This window comes from Silurus aristotelis (genome assembly GCF_946808225.1).
Source record: "Silurus aristotelis genome assembly, chromosome: 14".
Classification (NCBI taxonomy): Eukaryota; Metazoa; Chordata; class Actinopteri; order Siluriformes; family Siluridae; genus Silurus; species Silurus aristotelis.
Window position 1 is genome coordinate 15931413 of NC_139587.1, and position 23412 is coordinate 15954824.

A 23412-nucleotide genomic window follows, 5' to 3' on the forward strand; every position below is an offset into this window, starting at 1 on the left:
ATAGAGGAGGATTTTGGTGGGGGGGGTGGAAGAATAACTTTTGTAATAACGCTGCTCTTATAGAATGTGTTCTTGGCTCTTTTTTTTTATGGTGTCAGACATTAGGAATGTCTGTGGCAGTTGCTTTTTTTTTATGGTTATTTCGAAGTCAGAACAGTTTGTTCTTATTTAAATCCTTATGTGCATAAGCTTGTCCTGAAGATGCACATTGTTTGCACATTTCTGTGGTTAAAGTGAATAAAAATGCTTCGCTTGATGTTATCTGCTTATTATTAGAAAACCATGCCCATACTGTTCAGCTCTATATGAGCTCTCAGGCTGTAATACTAGTTTCAGGTTACAATCACATTATTTCAATACAATTTCACTGAGGTAAAACTTTACATCGAACTTATGTATGAGGTATAGAGCTCAAAAGAAATAATTGCTTGCTGGAAAAAAGATGTTTGCGATATTTCTGTCTTGTCAAGCGTCTAAAGTGGGAGCACCAACTTCTCTAAAACACTACAAATGACTAAGTGCAGATCAAGGACATATAAATTGTTGCTAAATGTTTTAGCAGTTTACACCAAATGATCTTTACTAGCTAGGTAAAAAAAAAGAAGTTTAATTTGTTATATGGAAAATATTTGTATTCCCAGAAGTTTGTGCTCACCTGTCTGTCCATCACTTCCATATATGCATCTTACCACAAAGATATGAGCACACAAATGTCTTTGTTTTATTCAGCATTTGGATTTCCCTCCGCTGGGACAAAAAACAAAAACAAACGTGTTTCAGCATGTCAATCACCCTGTGCACAAAGCAAAGGCAAGGTTGGAGTAAAAAAATTGAAGTGCACAGAGCCCTGACCTCAATGTCATTGAACACGTGGTGTAGTTTGGAATGCTGACTGCACCGGGCCACTGACATCAGTGCCTAATCAAAGTGTAGTGGAAAACCGTCCTGCAATTGTGACTGTTTTAAAAACAACAAGGGGTGGTGCTAAATCCAGAATGCAATGTTCAGGAAGCACTTATGGGTGTGATGGTCAGGTATCCACAAACATTTGTCCGTACAGTCTATAACAATTACTGGAGTTTACCAAAGGTCTTTGTATGCGGATCCTCGTGGCAAGTTTGGTTTCCTGTGCAGCTCGTAGGACTCAAGTGACTCGTGGACATATTTAAAATGGCCTTAGGCCACATAGTGAGGAAGAAGTGATTCATGACAGATAGAAATATTGCTCCAACAGCTGAGATGGAGAGAGATAAAGAGAGATGGTGGGGGTTGGGGGTGAGAGCGAAGAGTGCTAAAGGCAAACACTGATGTCTTGTCTTGACACGAAAGTCAGATTTGGGAAGTTGCAAATGGAGCAGCATAATGTATATGATTTACAAGTCAAATATCCAGACTTTATCTACCCTTAATGTTCTTGCTCTGTTTTACTTTTCTGCTTATCCCTTTAATCTTAATTCTTTAGTAGACACCTTCTGTAATATGAATATATATGTAGTTTCTCTGCTTGCAGGAGGGTGTGTGTATCATTACTGCACTGGGTGAGAAAGATGTTCCTTGACAAATGGGAGTTTCCCTTCCTCAGTAGTAATTGCAGCTTATGTTGAGTGAAAATGAGCAGTAAGATATGACTGGTGTATAGTTTTGCTCTTAAGTCTGTTTTGTATCTGCTTGTCTTAGGACGGCGCTTCTGGAGTATATGTTTGGGATCTCAACCAATAAAATGTATTATTTTGGCTGCCATTACTGCTGTGACTCCAGCAGAGCTCATGGTTTCATTGCCCCTGTGTTGATGTAAACTTAAGCTAAACTTGTGCAAGTCAGTATCAATATACAGCCAGGTCCAACTATGAAGGAGCCATGTCTGATTTCACCTGTCTTACCTGATCTTGGACTTTAATTGACTCCTGGGTGTGGCTGATTAAATATAAAATCTGCAGCCTCTGTGCAGACACGAACGGACACCCCTTAGTTAGACACCAAGAGAAGCCTATTAGCCTGTCTTTCTGGTAACAGCATGTTGATGTGGTGGCCCTAGCGATTTATAGCGGCTGGCAGCCTGAAATAATCCCCCTGAGAATTTATGACTTCTGACTCAGAGGGCCCAGGGCTGTTGGAGGAATGTGTGTGTTGGTGTGTGTATGCGGGTGGCAGGTCTGCTGGCCAATGCCTAGCACGGTCAGAGTGCACGGCCTCTCTGAGTAGTGGCTGTTAACCTTTGACCCTAACGGTTAAGCTTGGAAGCTGGTTTCGTCGAGCGACAGCCATTGAAGTCTGTCTGGGTTCTGGAGAAAGGCTGGGGGCACAGAAAAGGCGGGGTTAGTGTTATAAGGGCTTGAGAGCTAATTTAGGTTTCACCCACATTCCTCTACCTACCAAAAAGGACTGTTACAGGAAAATGAAGGATGTAAACAGGAAGTGACTCGTTAATAGAGAACTGATGCCGCTCATTAAAATTTATGATGAGGTCACGTACCACTAAGTATAAGTTGTAAAAAAAAAAAAAAAAGTGAAATGTATGTTACCTTTTTCTGAAAGACGTGTTTGATTCTTATTATTATTATTACAGAGAAAACCACAGCTTTAAGGGTGCGATAGTGTAAAGTAGACTTCCACTTGACTCGGGAAGGTTAACACTATAAAAAACCCTCAACAACACGAGATAAATGCAAATCTTAGAATCAAGAATGCAGACTCTAGTTTCTTTTCCAATACAGGAAAGAGAGAGACCACTGATGGAGTTTCATATGAGCACTGTTAGTGTTGGGTTTTCTTTTTTTTTTTTTTTCCTCCCCCCCCCCCTTTTTTTTTTTTTTTTTTTTTTTTTTTTTTTCCCATTGCATGGTAAAAATGGAGCCAGTGAATTTTTGGGCTGCCAGGAAAATTCAAGCAAAACTAAATGTCGGAAGATGGAAAGCGATGAAAAAAGTGTTCAAGAGGCCAGCCTCATTAAGTAAAGAGTTTGGTTTTACTGCGAATGACCATGTCTATGTACAACTTATAAGATGTGCTGTGCTAATAACATCATGTAGTAGTGGGGTCGAATAAAACACTGTTGGATTAATAGCAAACAGGTAAATTTAGATCATCCTATGAAGGAAACGACAATTAAAATAAATACTGCTATTAATCTGCTGAAATATAAAAATAAACTGAGCTTGCAGTACAAATCAGTCCCTCATCCATTTAAATGCTCTATTTCACCGTTTTTGATTAAATCTATTTATTATTTTGGAACCTTGTCTTATTCAATAATACAGAAGATAAGTTTTTATTTTGCCTATACTAAATCTACATTATTTTCAATACTTTAATGGCTTAATATAATTCACTTAATGCATGCTTACCTGTGAGTTAAAAAAAACAAAAAAACAATAGGTCCCTGTAGTAAAAACATTTAATATTTTAATAAAATTTCAGTATATAATAATTTTAGATTTCACCACTTTCAGCCACCTTGCAGTGTTTTCAGATGTATTTGTCTTGAGCCAATATTATACTTTCGGACACTGCAGCACAATTTTTCGCATTCATGTAAACAAAGTATGTGATATTTTATGTGTTAATATTGTGTGAACTATATGTGTGGACACTTAATATGCACACAGGCCCAGATGAAGGTTGGATGAAGGACATGCTCAAATGATATCACAAAATGTAAACTGCTTTTTGTCTATAAGGCTATTACAACAAACAACGGCAATTTTGCATCTCTCACACGTTTCCTGCGTCAATGAACCAGCAGTTCATTGACGCAGGAAACGTGTGAGAGATGCAAAATTCCAAACCATATTAGTAATAACAATATGATGGCCAAAAACTAATAGCCTTAAACTGTCAAGTGAATCGAGGAAGTCAGTCAGGAGAGCAAAGGTAAATTGCTATTAAGATAAAGTAAGCCCAATTGAGAGTGGGACTGCAGTAGATTAGAGCATAGGATTGATTAGAGACTATCATAGACGTGGGTTCATAAGAAAATTCTTAAGGTGTAAATACTTTATCCCTTTAAATGTAGAATTTAAAACACTACAAATCAGTTTTAGTCTGTCTGTTTTCATTTCTTTCTTTTTATTTTTTTATTATGACCTCCATATCACATATTTAACTACACAATTCAGATGGCCATGATGAGCAGAATTCAATACCTCTGCCATTTCTGCATCATTTTAATTGAGTGGTGAAGGAACATCACCTGTGTTTCTGCAGCTGATCATGTCAGATGTAAGAAAGTTGCCCTATTTACTCAGCACAGCTAAAAGGAAAGTATTGGGCGGGTGAGATAAAGTACTACAATAATTTAACAAAGTTAATTGTTAATTGTTGTTAATTGTAAAATGATAAAAAAAATATTTTTGAATGATTCTACTGCGCATTACATTGTGATCTTGATAAAGATAACAGATGTCCGGGAAGTAAAAGTTTGCCCTGATTAAATTGTTAAACGTTTATATGCAAGCAGAATCCCAGTGGTGGGTTTTTAGTGTCTATGGACAGCTTGAAGGTGTATAGCAGTTTTACTAGCCCCAAGATTTTGTGCCACCTTTTTTATTTTTTATTTATTTATTTATTTATTTATTTATTTATTTATTTATTTATTTATTTATTTATTTACTTCTGTGTGTTGTACGTGTTTCACCTTGGTTTTCTGCCCTCCCATCACACTTTGCCCCATACAAAGAGCTAAGTGTTATGGAGAAAAGTGTTGTGGGGGATATATATATATATATATATATATATATATATATATATATATATATATATATATATATATATATATATATAAAGTAAAGTTTTTGAGTTTGGACAGGATATAACGCAAATCATTTGTGTTCATTGCAATGTGGTGTCATTGCTCTGATAATTTGATATATGATCATTTAAATCAGCTAGAATTTCCTGTTCTTATATGGAGATTAAGAAGTTTATGAATAGCTGGATCATGTTTCAAAAATGAGATGCATCTCAAAACTGATGAGGCATAAATGTTTGGGAGTCAGTGAGGCATATGTGCCATGGGGGTTCTAATTTCAGGATTTAATTCCGTTTCTGGCAAAGCCACTGAAAGTCCTGATTTAACAACACTCTTATTTAAAGGCGAGAGCAACATGAAACATTATTTGAACGAGTAGTAACCCATTGAGCCATTTGACAACACTAAAACCAGGCATTTGGAACACAAACACAAAGGAGCAATGGCTCCTTTTAGGAACTGGGTCCTTACTAATCCATGCTTAAAACTCCATTTGAGGTAGTACTATAGTCAGTGTGTGAGCTTGGGAAATTAGCTGAGTGTTATGAAAATTCCTGGACATTTGCAGTGATCTGTAGGCACTTGATCAAAAAAAGAACAAACTTCGACGCAAAGTAAGTGGGGAATTTTTCGCCTTATCACAGATGTTTTTCTGGCTAGGTGTGATGATCCCAGAGTTTTGTGGGCAGATCTAATAAAGAAAGAAGAAGAAGAAGAAAAAAAGATAATTTCTGATAAAATCAAATTGAAACTGTGACCTTTTTATATTCTGTGCTCTTCAGTTACTTCCATGTATGCCTCTTGTCCTGTGTGCTTTATAGCCTGGGTCACTTGAGCAGAGTTGTAAATATTGTAAACCGGCCTGTTTGGCTCTCGGCAGCAATCGTTGCTGTGAATGAGTGGACGTGTCTGTATGTAGAGTGCAGACTGGAGTAGCAACGGTTTCAGAAGGCTGCCAGGGAAAACCAAACAGCTTGTCAACTGAAAGGCTCCTTGTGTTGTCCATAAATTCCAGCAACTGCATTAAAAAGTTAGAAAAACAAAACACTATTGCAGCTGTGACTACGCTTCGACTCCCAGTCCCCCTGTGCCTAGCGTGACAAGTCAGCTTGTTTTGCACACGCTTTAAGCCCTCCATGCTCCTCTGGCTCTAGATCAGCAGAAATACTGGACTGTAAGCCATGAGCATCCATGCCATCTATGAATTTATGAAAATTTCAACACTACTCCACTCAACAGCACCAGCAGTCATAGCACGGCAAAAAATCAGAACCTGGCCGAATAAGTGAGCCACTTTCTCCTTATGCAAATCGACCTGTGATATTTTATTTAATGGGACAAAGTGAGTTAGTAGTTACAATCTCACCCCAAAAACAGGCTGAACTTTACTAAAAAATACTGAGGGGAAAACTGAAAATGGTTACACAGTGTCTCAAAAACACAGCTAAGTGTGACATTAATTTTTAGTTGTGATGCAAAGAAGTTTGAGTGCAAAGCTTATAGAGTGCAAAGCTTATAGATGTAAAAAAAAAAAAATCTAAAGGCAATTATCAAATCTTAGGATAAAGAATCCTCAACTCTTCAAGCAGGAGCTCTGCCACGATATTCACATGTTCAATCATTTTAAAAGCATCACATATTTTCCAATTGAAATATGAGTAGGTACAAAAAAAAGACTTTCTTAGTTTGCACTGTTTCGCTGTTGTTGGTACGGTGATGTGAATGATTTCTCGAATGACATCAGTGGATTAGGTCCGGTTAAACGAACTTATTTCATAATGTCTCAAATCAGTAGCCTGGATGTTAGGACAAGATTACATGTCTGGGGTATTATGTTTTTTTTCATAATGTGTGGGCTATTTTGTTGTTCTATTTTTGCTGCTGATTTCTCATAAAATGAGTGCTTATTTGGCATGTATATTGAAACAAAATTTGCTTAATGGTTGTATTACTCATCTCAAGCTGTTAATTCGACAAGTGCTACTCATTCTATATCTTCAGTTGCGTTTGCAGAAAACATAAGTCTCTGCATCTGTTTGTAGTGTGTGTGTGTGAGCCTTGTATGTGATGTGTACACACTCCTACCTCCAGCTAACAAAAGTAAAGTTGTTTAGTATGTATGGTTCAGCTTTTCACCTTGAAAGACATATACTGCACTCAGCTTAAGGTTATCTAAAGAAAAAATGATGTGCTCCTCTGTATTTCAATGTTAAACAGTAGACCTGTCTAACTACTCCTGGCTAGATTCTTAGCTTCTAGTGTTTGTAAATGACCTATATAAGGTGGTCTTTTGTGTCTTTCATGCATTATTTTGAAACATGAGCCAAAACCACATCTACAGGGGTTTTGCTAGGGGCCTAAAGGGGTAAGTACTTGTACCATGATATTTCGAAACCCTGGGTATTGGATTCTATTAAGCATACCTCTTCATTCTTGCAGCCATGGCCATAGTTTTTTACATTTAAGCTTTCTTTTCTTCTCTCAGGCTTTTACAAGTAGTGGTTGAAGAGCACTTGAGTAAGAGCTTTCTCTCCTTCTTCATTGCAGAAACCCATCTGAAGGTGTGCCCTCAAGGTTTCTCTTGCTGCACTCTGGAGATGGAGGAGAAGCTGAGTCAGCAGAGCCGCACAGATCTGAAGGCCCCGATTTCCCAGCTGATCGCCAACCTGCAGAGCACCTTCACGCAGAAACACCAACATTTTGACCGTGAGGCTTATACTGTCTTTGTCACACACACCCCTTTACAAGTTGTACATTTTGTGTTGGTCACGTTGATCAGGTTGATCTGTGAGTCAGTCATGAGTCTAGAACTTATCTGTGCAACTCCATCACATGCTTTTACTTGCATGACTCAGTGTTATTCTGAGTCACCCTCTTTCCTGTTGTTTTGTCTACTGGCTTCTGTTCTGTCCAACACAGTTTTAGTTTATCCAAAACTTTAGGGCTGCAACAGCTAATTGATAATGAAATTTGCTGTCAACTACTGGCAATATCGAATAAGCTCTGGGCTGCTCCAGATACGGGTTAGCGTGACACCAAGATAACACATCCGCTTGCGAAATGGGGGGGTGAGTACAGGGTCAACCTGCAGCAGGAAAGTCATCCAAGGCATGAGAGCATTTTATTTAAAATGCAACAAAGAAAACTGTAACCCGCATATAATGCAAAGCAGAGCATGTGTGGGATGGAACAGTGATTCACAGGAGCACATGAAAAGAAAACACACTAGTGTTACAGAGGAAGGTGAAACATCAGCACAGTGAGCAGAAACTGTATAATCCTAATCATGTGAAAATGGTGTAGTTTAATGAAGTGTTATTGTGTAAACTGTTTGTTTGGAAACTTCAGGACAGTCGCACTGGATCTGCTCTGTCGTGACTCTCGAGCATCAGGTTGCGCAATCAGCTCGTTAGCGACATAGTGACGGATTCAATTAAAATGGTGCAAACAAGCATTAAATCTAAAAGCAGCAAATAACAGCAGCAGTAAACGATTACATTTTTAGTCACTGTTTTGGTTTTCAGCGAATGATTATACATTTGTATATCAATGCATTTTAATTTATTATTATTATTTTTATTTTTTTTATTAAGCCTGTTAGCCTGTTTCTTCGTTCCATTCAATCTTTATAGCATTTGTCTAGTACAGCAGTTAACAGGTCAACAGTTATGTTTTTAAACGTGATTTACTGCAGCTTTACTATACGTTCAAATGCTTATCAGTGTGTGTATATTTAATTTATGCATACATTGTTGAATTATTATACAAAATTACATTATATATTGTAGATTCTTATATATTCAAAAATGAACAAAATGTCTGTTTCTTAAACAAAAAATTGTCAAAACAATATTGTATAATTTAAATAGATTTTTCAAAGCATGGTTGTCAACTCGTCTGCAATTATAATCAAAAACAAAACAAATGTTGAGCAAATTGCTCCACCTTGCATATTGAAATGCTGTGGGGGTGTGGTGGGGGGTGTAATCGCTTTATTAATCGATTATCAAAATAATGGTTAGTTGCAGCTATAACGAATAGCATGTTACATTATGCAGTAGATAATACAATAGACTTGTATTTAATTTCATACATACTTAAAAGATGGCGTTCATCCATATATTTATACTTGATGGACTGCGAACAAGATCAAACAAATGTATTACACATTTTTATAGATTACCGAAGTGTCTCAGTGCTGTTATGCTCTCCAGGGAAGGGAAATCTTTAATTTTAGTGTTTTCCAATATCTTTAAGCTTAAAATAGAATTTTTATTATCTATTCATCTTGGTTAATTTTCATAAAAAAAATTTCCATAACGGACCCACCTGGTGGTCTTGTTTAAGGTAAGCCGGGAATGGTAATTCAAACACTGCTTTCTAGAGACCTAGATTGCGTGTTCGCATTCTTCTTTCCACCTGTCCCTCAGAACACGCATTCTCTCATACAAATACAGAAAAGCCTGTCAGACAGACCACACACACATCCAGAGCCAGGCTTCCTTTCTCCTGTGCATGTGGCTGTAAATATCAAGCAGGGAGAAGGAGATCAGGTTTCTGCTGTGCTGAGGGTGATGGGGTACATGGGAACACTTGATGAGCTCTGCTGACTCACCCAAGAGGGGAAAAACCCACACACACATACATGTACACAAAGCGGGACTGGGTGTTTATCATCAAATTCATATCATTAAAGGCTTGCAGGTGTGAACTTACTCATTTACAAAACATCATGTGTGGTTTGGGATGAAAAAAAGCTTTGCCATCATCTTCCATTGTAAAAGTGTCACTAGAATGCTTTTATATGTTAATGGCTTTTAGTTTGATTCATATAGGAAACTGCCAATTACATTTATTAACTGAATCACCTAGACCAGGCAATTGATACTTGGCTTAACACCAATGTGTAATGCTTACCAGGTACAAGAGACAATTCAAATATCACCATAATCGACCTAAGTGAGAAAACATTAAAAGAAAGAGAAGCAATTTTTACAGAAGATAGAATCGACTAAGACATGAACAGTTTTCACTCTCATGCAGGGCCACTCGGACATTAAGCTCACAGACAAAAGGGAGATCAGGCATTTCCAGTGAGGTCCAGTACAACTTACAACGAGTACAAAACTCAAATATGCAAGTATTCTTTTGTGTACAATTATACACAAGGGTTACATTTTGTGTGAACTGCCAAATGGATACATAATGATGTTATGAGCAGGCGAGCAGCATAGCCTTTCATCAACTCTTATGGATTTCTGGTTAACAAAACAGTACATCCCTATACAAGAGCTTAGTTAGAGACATTTGGAATGGTGTGCATTTGGCACAAAGTGCAGAGTGCTTTAAAATGGAATCAATCTTACATATTCTGGCAAGACTGCGACGTTGAAGTATGGGAGAAATGCGGTATTTGGCTTCACTCTATTGGCATATGACAGTTTGTATGAAGCAGAAAGTGAAGGGTGTGTGTTTGACCGTAATCGTGAGGGAAGAGTAATTTGTGGGGAGTTTTATGGAGTAAGACACACCCAAAATTTTGCATTTATGAAACTGCATGTTTGTGATACATAGATTTCTATCTGGGTGTGCATCTATGTTACACTGTAATATAAAAAGCTTTAGGGAGTGATGGTGAGCAGGAATGCCTGTATTGCAGCCAGATGTGATTAGGAATGTGACGTTTCGGAATGCAGTGGCAGTCCTATGCCTCCCCCTTTGCCTCCTTCTTGCTCCCATTCTCTGCCTTTTGTTCCTTTTCTCTGCCTTTCATTTCTGTGCCAGCTTCAGGTTCTCAGCTCTTTTAAACTATAACCGTGAGAATCAGCTTAGAAGTGCTAGTCAATGGAAAATAGAAAATACTATACTATAGATTCTTTTTGCTACAAGGAAGACTACACTCAGTATAGATATGACCACATGCATCTGCTTTGCATTGATTTTGAAACTCTTAAAATCCTAAACAAGCTGGTGAAGCCATTAAAGTAGGTGAATTTCTCCCATCAGTTTTCCATCAAGTAAACTGTTGACGTTAAGACCTCAAACGAGTGAGCAGTCCCACAGGAACCAGCACAGATTGTATACAGTGGACTTCAGATGTAGATGATAATGGCACACCCACAATCGAACAAACAAAACTACAAAGTAGGATATTTCCAGCAAGTGGTGAAGATAAATGGTGATTAGGGTGAAATGAACATAAGCATGCATGTTGGTGTGCGAGTCGTTGGGAGAGCAGTCTCGACGTTTCAATCACAGCCCAAAATAGAACGCTCCTTTGCTGTGTCTGGTCTGCTTCTTTGCTGTGTCTACTGTGGCCAGGTCAGTATTGTCTGCAGGATTATACCCCCTTCCCAAACGCTCATGTCCTGCACCACAGCTGCACTGCAGGGTGCCTGCAATCCCACAAGAAAAGAAAGGAACTTGCAGCCTAATTGGTACAAATGGGAAGCAATTACTGGTTGGGACAAGAAAGGTCAGAGAACATGGAAAAAATTAATAGATGGCCAGAAGAGAGCATAGATGTTTGGCAGCCAGAAATGTTTTCAGTTTTTTTATTTTTGTTTGTACATTTTTTTCTCTTTTTTTTTTGGACCGCACAGGCATAAACATTTAAAGATTGACTGAGTACCCAGGTGTAGAGCTCTAGAAAAGAGGCAAAGAGAAACGGCTGCGCTTTAAAGTCAGTCAAACTCTGCTCGAAGATTAAATTCACTTGCCAGAATAGTTTGTACTTTCTTATTGTATTTTGCTTGTGTGTAACTACTTGCTAGCTTACTTGAAATACCAATACCAGAAAGGAGCTCTTAAATGTGTTCACGTATTGGCTGACTATACTGCTCCATGCACTTGTGTTTAACAATGAAACTTGACACGCGAAACTTTTAAAATCTTTTAAATCAAACTTTTTTGAAGTATTCAGACCAACCACACAAAATTCAAAACTAGTTGCACTGGAGTGACCTGGAAAATAGTTTTCCTTTCTGATAAAAAAAAAAAAAAAACACACAAAAAAAAGAAGCATTTTTGCATAATGTTTTTTTTTTTTTTTTTTTTTTCCTTCCTTCTGCTTCATAGTGACCAACACTAAAACTCTTTATTTCATGCATGGAGACTTTATAAATGCACTTTATTTTTGTACTGATTAAAATGGTTTTCTTTGCTTGTCAGTTTTCACTGTTTTCTATTATTCTATCCAGCTCTTTCATTTCCTTTCAATTTGCTCTTCTGTCCCAGTCCCATTTTAAGATTTGGCAAATCTGGCGGGAATTTTTCTCACGTGCGATTTTGAGCTGCACGCTCTCTTCCTCTTCCCATGTCAGAACAGGAGGCTGATGGCCGCCCACTGAAACGCAGATGAACGCAAAGCGTGTGGTGTTTTCCGGTATCCGTGGTTACTCAGCGGCTTTTAAAGCAGCGGCCTCTAAAGCATCGGCCTCAACTCCCTCCCTAAACACACATTCACCACCTGCCATTTTGCTGAGTGGATGCCAGTGCCGAGTGGAAGTGATGGTGCCTGGCTGAGCATATGTGTCTGTCAATGTGCATGAAAAGAAGTGTGTGGTATGCTTGTCTAGTTTTATAGTTTTGGTATAGTCCAGTATGGCATAATCCCCATCCTGGCACAGTCTTGTTACATAGACTCCTTTAATGGCAGCACGGAAGCAACTTTTTAACACATGCATGTGCACACACCACCAAATTGTGGTAAATAGCCGATAAGGGAGAAGTTAATACAAAGAAAGAAGTGTGTCTGTAAGTGCTTATTCCTGTGTATGTGTGAAGGGGGGGGTGAAGCATTTCAGTGAAATTCTCATTTTGTTCAGATTAAGAAAGCCTAGGCCATGGGGAGATCGTTTCATGGGAGAGAGGGGCTGGATTATTTGTGGTGGGGAGGGGGGCTGAGATTCCAAAGGATGAAGTAGGTCATTGTTCCCTGTCTCCACTGAAGAGGGCTTTCTGAAGGAACTGATGAACTGAAAGCAGAGCAGAGGGAATGAGAGAGGCTCAAGGCAGGGTACAGGTCCCTTTTTGGCGAAGGGGGTCTGCATTATTCAGTAATCCTATTGAAAGCACCGCTCTGAAGGACTGAGCAGAAGCAAGCCCGAGACAAAGAAAAAAAAGGCGAATGGAATGTGACAACAGAAAAATGCCATTGATGGTGGTCAGTCTCAACTGGCTTGATGGGTGAGATGTTACCTTTTGAACAGTAGGCCGCTCTTCACTCTTCCTTTCACGCCCCTTTTTCTCCCGTCAGCACTTTTCTCCCATGATAAAAGATATTTTCCTAGAGGCTGCAAGAAAATGTTTATAGAACAATGTTGGGTTGAATGGAAAATGCATTAATGTTTTTGAGAATAACTTGTACTTATCAGGCCTCACTGGCAATTAAAGTGCCTTTTTCAGAAGTAAAAGAACAAAATATTGTAGAATGACATTTTTGTCTCTTGATTTGTCTTTCTAATGCCGAAGTAATATAATGTAAATAGGGCAGTTTTGTTTTTTGGAAATGTGAATTAGTTCACATGACTAGGGTTTTTTCTTTTCTTTTTTTTTTCTCTTTTTTTTTTTATAAAGAAAAACGAGAATTTACCCTCAATGTTTGGTTACACATTCCTTTGAGGTTGGATATGGAAACATATTCCATCCCAGTAAATAATGAACATGTCGGATTTGCTTAGCAATTACTGTATGGGCTAACACCTTTCTTGTCCTCTTTTTAGAGTTCTTCAAAGAGCTGCTCAACAATTCAGAGAAATCGTTGCACAAAATGTTTGTACTCACCTACGGTGTGATGTATATGAAGAACGCGGAACTCTTCGAGCAATTTTTCCGTGACTTGCGACACTACTACGAATCGGGCAGCTCTGCCGTGCACCTCGATAACATGCTGTCAGAGTTCTGGGCCGAGTTACTTGAGCGGATGTTCCGCTTGGTCAACGCACAGTTCGAGTTCAGTGATGCGTACATGGAATGCGTGAGTCGGCATACAGAGGAACTTATGCCATTCGGCGATGTGCCCCGCAAGCTGAAACTGCAGCTGAGCAGAGCCTTCATTGCTGCCCGTACCTTCACCCTTGGCTTGGCACGAATACCTGAGGTGGTCAGCAAAGTCTCCACGGTGAGCACAATAATTCATGGAGATGGATAAAGCAAAAACCTGAAAGAAAGTGTGACCTTAATAATAGTCTTTGCCCTTTTGGTTTATTATCGATTAAAAGCTCTATCCTGTAATTGAGTTGTCTGGTTACTCATCAACCTCTATTGCAGACCTTTGCACTTTTTATTTTTATTTTTAAGCTGAAACTTATTAATGGTTCTCCACTTGCTCACTTTTTTCACAGGTAAGTGCCTCTCCAAGCTGTGTGCGTGCTGCTATGAAGATGCTGTACTGCCCATACTGCACAGGTCAAGTGGCACTGAAGCCCTGTAAAAACTACTGCCTCAACGTGCTGCGTGGCTGCCTGGCAAACCAAGCCGACCTCGACACAGAGTGGAACCACTTCCTGGGTAAGGAACAAATCCAAAAATGCTTTAGTTGTGGAGGCTTGGTTTGAACTTAATCATGTTCCTGATAGATGTAGTGTGCTGTGCATCTACTACTACACTAGACTGCTGTGATGGTGCACACACACACGCGCGCGCGCGCAATTTCCGGCTAGTGCTGGATTTGCTCACCCGGTACATCAGCTTTGTGGCCCCTTGTTAAGCCCACTTGCTGTTTCACAAACCTTAAGTATGGCAGCATGTTTTGCCTCATTAGCCAGCTCTGTGGTTCCCCCCAGTGGTAAACACTAGTTATAACAGCAATTAGAAACTACTTTATATGGACAAGAAGTATTGGCACACCAGCCATTTCTTGACTTATGTGGCATATGTAGATGTTACCCCAAGGTTGGAGGCAAACAACTGCATCGGATGTTTTTGGATGTGGCAGCATTAAATCTTACCTTCATTTAAGCCAGGAGACTCAAACCTGTTTCCCCCTTACAATGCCCTGTGCACAAAGCAAACTCCATTAGGATATAGTTTATATGGGTTGGAATGTAAGATCTTGTGTGGCCTGCGGTAGAGCTCTGTGCGCAACCGTATTAAACACCTTTGGGACGAATTGGAATGCTGACTGCACCCCAGGCCTCCTCAACTCACCTACATCAGTACCTGACTTTACTAATTCTCTTGTGGTTGTGGAGCACAAATTTACACATCCACACTTGAAAATCTAGTGGAACATTATTCCAGAAGAGTGGATGTTATTTTAACAACAAACATGAACAAAATGTGGAATTGGATGTTCAAAAAGAACATTTGAATCTTAGGGTCAGGTTTCCACAAACTTTTGTAATAGTAAATAATATGTAATATAATAACATTTCTTAGTTCAACTATTTAAGGACCACATCTCTGTTTTTTCTGTTCCACCAAACTTAAATAATGACCAGTAAAGCAATGTTTAAGCCGAGTTTAACCTGATGGTTTAAAGAAAAGGTGTTGTGCTCTGGATTCTTTAAGTACAAGTTCAGATCATCTAGTTTCCTATTTGGAACTGTCTTTGTTTGTCTTTCAGATGCCATGCTAAATCTGGTTGAGAGACTGGAGGGGCCGTTTAACTTTGAGTCAGTAATAGAACCTATTGATGTGAAGATCTCTGAGGCAATCATGAACATGCAGGAGAACAGCATGCAAATATCTCAGAAGGTTAGTAGCCGCTCAGGTTACTTTGTTATTCAACCATTAGTAATAAATGTATATCAAATTAGAGAAGAAAATAATGTACAGCATTATATTTCATTTATTTTTTTTAAGTAAGCACACTGTTTGACATTGTAACTCATATTCTAACTTGCATAGATTCTCTCAAATATTTTATAAATAAATAAAATTTGGATAAAAGATTTATTTCATGTTTTGTTTATTCTCCATCAGTGCTTAAATTTCCTTGACTTTTTTTTTTTATTTGCGTTTTACATCACCATAACTATTTTCGATTTCCTATTAGAGCTGAATTGGACAAAATGAAAATCTAACGAATAGTATGTTTCCTGTGAAGCAAACTGGACACATGGAAGAAGAGGTGAACTGAATAAATGCCTTGTAAATTCAGATTTTGATGTCCTGTTCGGGTGTTTCAGGTGTTCCAGGGTTGTGGGCAGCCAAGGAACGAAAAACGCTCCCGGCGTTCTACGAAAGACTCTGGATTCCCTGGACGCTTCCGACCATACAGTCCAGATGCCAGACCCACCACTGCAGCTGGCACAAACATGGACAGACTGGTAAAAAAAACAGAAACGCACACGCGCACAAAAATTTTAACTACTTCGTTCCATTTAAGGAACTTGGATCTCTGTTTAAATTGTCAACTTAATTCTAAAGCATTTATTTCTAAGATGAAAATGAAAGTCAAGAAACTTAACTGCAATTTTCAATTAACTCTCCAACCAGGTGACAGATGTGAAGAAAAAGCTGAAGCAAGCCAAGAAGATTTGGTCTACTTTACCAGAGACAGTCTGTGTTGGAGAGAGGGTCACTCAGGGTGATGAGTGCTGGAATGGCACAGCCAAGAGCAGGTGAGCTGGAGCAGTTTGAGTGTTCATTCAAAACTTAGTGGGGTTTTTTGGTTGTTTATTTTTTTTTTTTTTTGTAAATCTTTTATTTTTTTATACCGTCTCAGGTATGAGTCTGTGGTCTTGGGCAATGGCTTAGCCAATCAGGTTTCCAATCCTCATGTGGAAGTGGACATCACCAGGCCAGATATGGTGATTCGCAGACAGATTGCTGTGCTGAAGGAAATGACCACATGGCTGAAAGCAGCTCACGGTGGTTTTGACATCACATATGACAACGGTAAGAATCGACTGCATATACAGCATATTACACTGGCAGTGCTTTTCAGGCTGTCTTCATGTATGTACTCAGCCATTTTGCTTCAAATAATAATCAGCTGGTTGGTGAAGTAACATGCATTTAATTTGTGTTTCAAATAGAAATTTTAAAAAAGTGCAAAAACTATGTAACACATTGTGAGTAATCACTAACATGGACAAAATCATTTAAACTGTTGTTCTCTTTACTTCTTTGTTAAAGAGGATGGCAGTGGAGAGGGTAGTGGCAGTGGCTGTGATTCCTCCTCCTGTGATAACGACAAGGATATCTATTTCTCCACACCAGCGCCTGTTAAACCTTTGGTGAAAACGCATCCCTCCAGTGGTGTGCGGCAGGCACCGTACGGCCTGGTGCTGACTCTGGCAGGCGCTGCGCTGATCTTCCTAACCTTCCACACCAGATAAGCGCGCTTCGGAGGCAAAGGACGAGCATTATTGCTGAGAAGAAACTGTCAGAGGACTTTTTTTTTTTTTTTTTTTTTTTTTTTCTTCCTGAAATAAAAAAAAACCAAAAAAACAAAGAAAAGAGACCGCTTTTAAGACTATGGTCTGCCATCTAGGAAAGACTCTCAAGCTATTAATCCTTGAATAACTTCACCCTAATATTTTTTTTTCTTTTTTAATACAAATGGACTCTCATGTATATGGGATTCTGAAACAGAAACACCTCTCTTTCATACCATTCTGGACTTTGTTTCCCAAAAGTAATTATCAGTGTTTACAATATCATATGGACATATATTCTCTTCCAAAAGGAGCTTTACAGGCTGAGATTTGCTCTATATTAGGTGTGTGCGTGTACATGTGCGTGTACATGTGCGTGTACATGTGCGTGTACATGTGCGTGTGAGAGAGTTGGTGTAAATGACATTTTGATTGAGAGAGCCTTTCCTAAGATAGCTTCTAACTAAATTCCTACACCATGTTTAGACTGAGTGAAGCAAAATGTAGCAGGTACACAATCAGCAGACTTAAACACCTGTTTTGTGTGTATTGCTAACTTGTGGCATAGATGTTGGCAAGCCTTAAGACGAAATCCCTGCACCAAGCTTTTCTGTTCATAATGTTAAAAGATGAGGGACAAGCCACAAAGAACGGTACAGAGTAAAAATAGCAAGCATATGCAGATGTCAAGTTTTTTTCTATCAGGGATCTCATGCCTTATCAGAAGAGTGTATGAAGTGAATTCGGGGAAATGGAGCTGAAAATGTTGCAATGTTTTCTCTTCATTGAAATGCCAATTGTTCATAATAGGCCCCTGTACAAAAGGTGGTCAGATAATGACCTGTTGTAAGTGAGGAGTGTGCACAGATGTGACCATTTAACTTTATTCATCTAGCTATAGCATGCACACTGCTGCCCAGCAGCTGTTTAGTGCACAGGTGCTTCACAAAGAAGGAAATCACGTCCACCTGGACAAAAGTGTACATGCAAGTTGGTCAGAGCAAAGTCAGGAGGCGTGAAAGAAGAAGAATGAAATTTAACACAGGGGTTCATCTGATGGTTTTTAATTTTGCTCAAAGTATATTCTAAGATGTAAATCTATGTATTTGGTACTACAGCAAATTGTTCAGAATGACCGATGGTGCTGACTCGAGTGAGATGGAGTGGTTTCTGTACGTGTGTAAATGTTTTTTGGTTTTTTTTTCCATTTGTATGTCTTTCCGGTCTAACGAAGACCCATGAGAGTACCCTATTTAAATCCTTTTTTTTTTTTTTTTTTTTTTATCATAGTCTCTACATTACAAAAGAATCTTAGTTTTTCCTAACGTGAAACCTTGGTACGGTGTTTTAATGTGTCCCTACATTGGGAGCAACGGAGCCTCTCACACTTTTAAAATAAAGAGGCTCTGACAGCTGATCATTTTGCAGCTTGTGGGCTGTTTGTTGCTCGACAGGCCACTTGTACATGGAGGTTTTCATTCGGATGACTGACAAGTACAGTGTTATGTTAGAAAACAGCAGAGGTCCTTGCGTTACACCTTCTGAAATTAACCCATCTGTCTCTCAGTGAACTGCTCCCTCCTTGCTCTTGTACAGTAAGTTATTTAACTGCATGTCTCTAAGTTCTTTTCCAAACATGACATAACGTCCAGTGCAGTATTGGAAAAAAAATATATATTTATATCTTTAGATGGTTGCATTTTAACAGTTTCATAAATGACCTGAATTTATATTGGCTTCAATTTTCATGTAAAGCTTATTGTTTATAAACCAGTTTACCATTGTCATTCCTGTTTTTCTCTCCAATAGTTAAGATTGAGTGTTCTAAACGGTCTATAGAATGAATTGATGGTGTTGACCATGAGCTCATGAGTGTCTTAGTGTCGTATGCACTTTAAAAAAAAAAAAATGTTCCATTCAAAACACCCAACACTTGGAGAGCTAGCAGGAGTCTCTTCAGTGTATGTTGATTGGAGATCAGGCCTGGTCACTCACTCAGAGGCCCTGAACAGTGGCTGAGCAATTTATGGATGTTCTGTCGAGTTAATTCAGGTTAGGACGGAGGAAAAGTATGTTTCTGATTGACTGCACACGTCGTTAATGTTTCCTTTAAGGTTGTTGTGCATGAGAGCATAAATCGAGAGCAATGTAACTTATCTCCACAGCAAACCTTTTCTCTGTCGCGCACAAAGCAGGAATGGCCTTTTACGTCCTTCATTGTTGAAGTGAGATGAACACTTTAACTGGGAGGATTGCCTTTTCTGGTCCAGCAGTCTTTAGCAGATATACTGGGCTACGGAATGAAGTTTGTATGGTCACTCACCCTGAAGAAATGAACAGCGCCATCTTTGAAAAGGAGTTACGAGAGACTTGACTACAGAGCGGAAATAATGTAAATATGGAGCAGTCGGTTTAGAGCAGTCAGTCTCTGAGAGAGGTTATAACAGTTACAAGTCTTACTCTTTCAGAGGTGAGACTGAACGGGGGGGGGGGGGGGGGGCATGCTAAAAAAAGATGTAAGAGAAAAGATGTATTAAACACATCAAAGTCTTGCAAAAATAAAGACTACAGATATTTAAATATGTTGTGATCCTTAATGTAATTTTATATCACTTAAGCCAATGTGACCTTTTTTTTTTTTTTTAAACCATTTGTACCCCTCACACTACAACAGCGGCATTCAGAAAGGAAAGCGTTTATATATATATATATATATATATATATATATATATATATATATATATATATATATATATATATATATATATATATATATATATATTTTTTTTTTTTTATGCAAATTTGGCAAGTACCTATAGCAGTTGCAGTTAACATGAAAAAAACCCCCCACAAAAATGCTTATACACATTTAAATTTAGGTCTTTATTAATGATGGGTATTGATGAAGCTTACACTCATCACCTCAGCATTACCTGAGTCAAGAATGCATCTTTATTTTTATGTGGATTTTTCCCTCATTAAAAAATGTGTATACAGGTGCATCTCAATAAATTAGAATATCATTAAAAAGTACATTTATTTTAGTAATCCAATACAAAAAGTGAAACTCGTTTATTAAATTAATTCATCACACACAGACTGATATATTTCAAGTGTTTATTTCTTTTCATTTTGATGATTTTGGCTCACATTTAACAAAAACCCTTCAATTCACGCTTTAAAAAATTAGAATGTTTGAATTTTTGGCCTTCTCGAAAGTATGTTTATTTACTGTATATGTACTCAATACTTGGTAGGGGCTCCTGCTTTAATTACTGCCTCAATTAGCCGTGGCGTGGAGGTGATCAGTCTGTGGCACTGCTGCGGTGGAATGGAAGCCAGGTTTCTTTGAAAGTGGCTTTCAGCTTATCTGCATTTTTTGGCCTCTCGCTTCTTATTTAGATCTGGTGAATTTGCTGGCCAGTCAAGCACAACAACACAATGGTCATTTAACTGACTAGTGGTACTTTTGGCAGTGTGGGCAGGTGTCAAATCCTGCTGGAAACTGAAATCAGCATCTTTATAAAGCTGGTCAGCAGAGAGAAGCATGAAGTGCTCTAAAACTTCCTGGTAGACGGCTGTGCTGACCTTAGACCTGAGAAAACACAGTGGATCAACACCAGCAGATGACACGACTTCCCAAACCATCACTGACTGTGCAAACTTTACACTGGACCGCAAGCATCTTGAATTCTGTGCCACTCCTCAATTCCTCCAGACTCTGGGACCTTGATTTCCAAATGAAACGCAAAATGTTCTTTTCTTTCATCTGAAAGGACGTCTTTTTTGTCCTTTGCCCAGGTAAGACACCTCTGACGTTGTCTTTGGTTCAGGAATGGCTTGACACAAGGAATCAGTCAGTTGTAACTCATGGATACGTCTGTGCGTGGTGGCTCTTAAAGCACCGATTCCAGCTGCCGTCCACTTTTTGTGAATCTCCCCCAAATTCTTAAATGGGCTTTATTTCACCTTTTTCTACCACATTATTTCCTTTCATTCAACTTTCCATTAATGTGCTTGGATACAGCAGCTTCTTTAGTGATGACCTTTTGTGTCTTACCCTCCATGTGCAGGGTGTCAATGATCGTCTTCTGGACAACTGTCAAGTCAGCAGTTTTCCCCCATGATTGTGTAGCCTGAACCAGACTGAGACACAATTTAAAGGCTCAGGAAATATAAATAAATAAATAAATATATATATATATATATATATATATATATATATATATATATATATATACCCACGGTAATTGAGAGTGATATAAGCAGCAATATACAAGCATTTATTTGTATTGCTATTTTAACAACAGACATTGTCCCAAAGAAGCCTTACAGGTTTGAGTGGATTTTATAAAGCAGTCCCTATAATTTGATGATTAGCAAGCCAGTAGCAACAGTGACAGAAAACAATCTCCCTGGGACGGTACACATAAAGTTTTGTGCAAGTTATTAGTTAAAGGCATTTAATTATTCATCATCCACATGAAGAATCCAGTTTAAAACCTTCGCTCATGATCACATCAAATATGATATTGTTAGTTTTTCACAGAATGTTGTAAAGAAAAAAATGATCCAGTTGTGTGGGTAGTGAAATATCTTGACTGACCTTGATGGATGAAAAAGTCCAGACAGATTCAAGCTGACAGAAAGGCTACAGTAAGATTAACAACCAGTCCTTACAATGATAGTGAGCAGAAAGGCATCTCAAAATGTTGAACAGGGCACATGTTCAGGTGGATAAGCTATCACAGAACAAGACAATATTTGGCTCCGTTTCTGCCATCCAAGAACCGATATCTTGAGGCTACAGTGATCAGACTCGCGCAACTGCGTCTTGTCCACTGTAAATTCTTGTTTTTCTATATACATTCAGCCACATTCAGTGAACTGGTGACTTCTTTCAAAATGTTTTAATAAATGGCTTCTAAGAGAAAACTTGTTCATATCAATGATTACATGTTTTCTGTTGTTGTTGTTTTTTTTTCTATTACTTTTATTAGAGTATGTTTAGAACCTGCTATACATGTGTGTGTATAGGAGCATGTACTTTAACATATACTGTTATTTGAATTTTTTCAGAGCCACTGTTATAGCGTTTCTGCTCTAAAAACATGACTAGTCTTTGACCAATCAGACTGGAGAATTCAGCCGCACTGTCCTATAAGAGCTTAATAGGCCACTACTAAAATATTTCAAACATTATTGGAAGATTATTGGATAATAACCTCACACCTAGCACAGCTTTTTATTAACATGGGGCAAAGTGCACGGTCAGCCATTATACAGGACGCCTGGAGCAGAAACAGTTAAGGATCTTGCTCAGGTCCACTACAGAGGCAGCATGGTGGAGTGCAACTTTTAAGCCATGACTGCCATTTTAGCTCCTGACAATTACAGCTTATTTAATTGCAGATGTTGGTAGACCAGTCGGCTATCTAATGATAATACAGTGTGCAGTGAAAGTCACAAAATATCTGAATAGAAGTTATGTGTGAAACACTGGATTACAGCCAGGGTTTTACTGTGTATTATTGCTTAATAGTATCCAGCAGTGAGGTCTGTTAATGAAAATATTACAATATCGTCGTGAATGAGATGAAAATCTATTTGCTATTTGGATGAAGCAAATATTATACAAGCAAATTGTGGCCTACTACAATATTATATACTATATAAGCTGAGCAGTAGGCCCACTATAAGTGCGCAAATGCAGTCATTCATGCCAGTACTGGTTTTAATAACACCAGAATTTAGTGCACATATCAGTGTATGTCTATGCAGTGATGATAAATGAGGACTCGGGTGTGCCTGTAGCATTATACCTCAATACAGTTAATGTTATAAAGCTCCAAATAGCAAGTACAAGTGTATTGTTGCAAAAAAATAAACTGTATTTGTGTAAAAACGTTTTTTTTTTATTTATGTCGTATATTGTTGTGCAGACTGATCTAAAAAAGTAAAGTAATTATTTTATGCATTTGTGTTTAGACCTAATAAAATGGTCAGATAATGAAAGAATCTGAATATATCATCCCAGGTAGCAAAGGCTTCTGGCCCGGAGTTGGCGTAAAGCCGGCACAGTTGGCGTTCATTTGGCACCTGCATGAGGCATGTAAACCGAACATGGCCCGATTATGGTGGAGATTAAACTGTCTTTAAGGTGGCGAACAAGATATTGGCCAGTTGTTTGGTGTATTATTTGCCCCAGATGTAAAATATAGAACACATGTGTGGTCAGTCTTATCCCACAGATAAAATGTAATTTCAGATATTTCAGATAGTAAGGGAATATAATATTGTCATACACACAGCTTTTTTTTTTTTTTTTCTTATTCCTGT

At 38.4% G+C, this 23412-nt stretch overlaps 1 protein-coding gene and 2 long non-coding RNA genes across 3 annotated transcripts in view; 2 read left to right on the plus strand and 1 right to left on the minus strand.

The window, feature by feature from the left end:
• The window catches only part of gpc4 (glypican 4), a 30395-nt gene extending 13240 nt beyond the window's left edge, over positions 1-17155 (plus strand). Inside the window, exons 2-9 of the mRNA XM_083561703.1 lie at positions 7295-7453; positions 13471-13868; positions 14092-14257; positions 15315-15445; positions 15880-16020; positions 16190-16314; positions 16419-16591; positions 16832-17155. Of these exons, the coding sequence (XP_083417829.1) occupies positions 7295-7453; positions 13471-13868; positions 14092-14257; positions 15315-15445; positions 15880-16020; positions 16190-16314; positions 16419-16591; positions 16832-17034 (1496 nt within the window). The 3' untranslated portion in view covers positions 17035-17155. The remainder of the gene's footprint in view (positions 1-7294; positions 7454-13470; positions 13869-14091; positions 14258-15314; positions 15446-15879; positions 16021-16189; positions 16315-16418; positions 16592-16831) is intronic.
• On the minus strand, positions 6049-13262 carry LOC310737405. Its single transcript, XR_014536830.1, has 3 exons — positions 9077-13262; positions 8845-8884; positions 6049-7424 (listed from the first exon to the last, which is right to left on the minus strand). It is a non-coding gene; the product is annotated as an uncharacterized lncRNA (long non-coding RNA).
• Positions 17156-21525: 4370 nt separating the features above from the next.
• On the plus strand, positions 21526-22273 carry LOC310736575. The gene is made up of 2 exons (XR_014536580.1): positions 21526-21651; positions 21706-22273. It is a non-coding gene; the product is annotated as an uncharacterized lncRNA (long non-coding RNA).
• The last annotated feature ends 1139 nt before the right edge of the window (positions 22274-23412 follow it).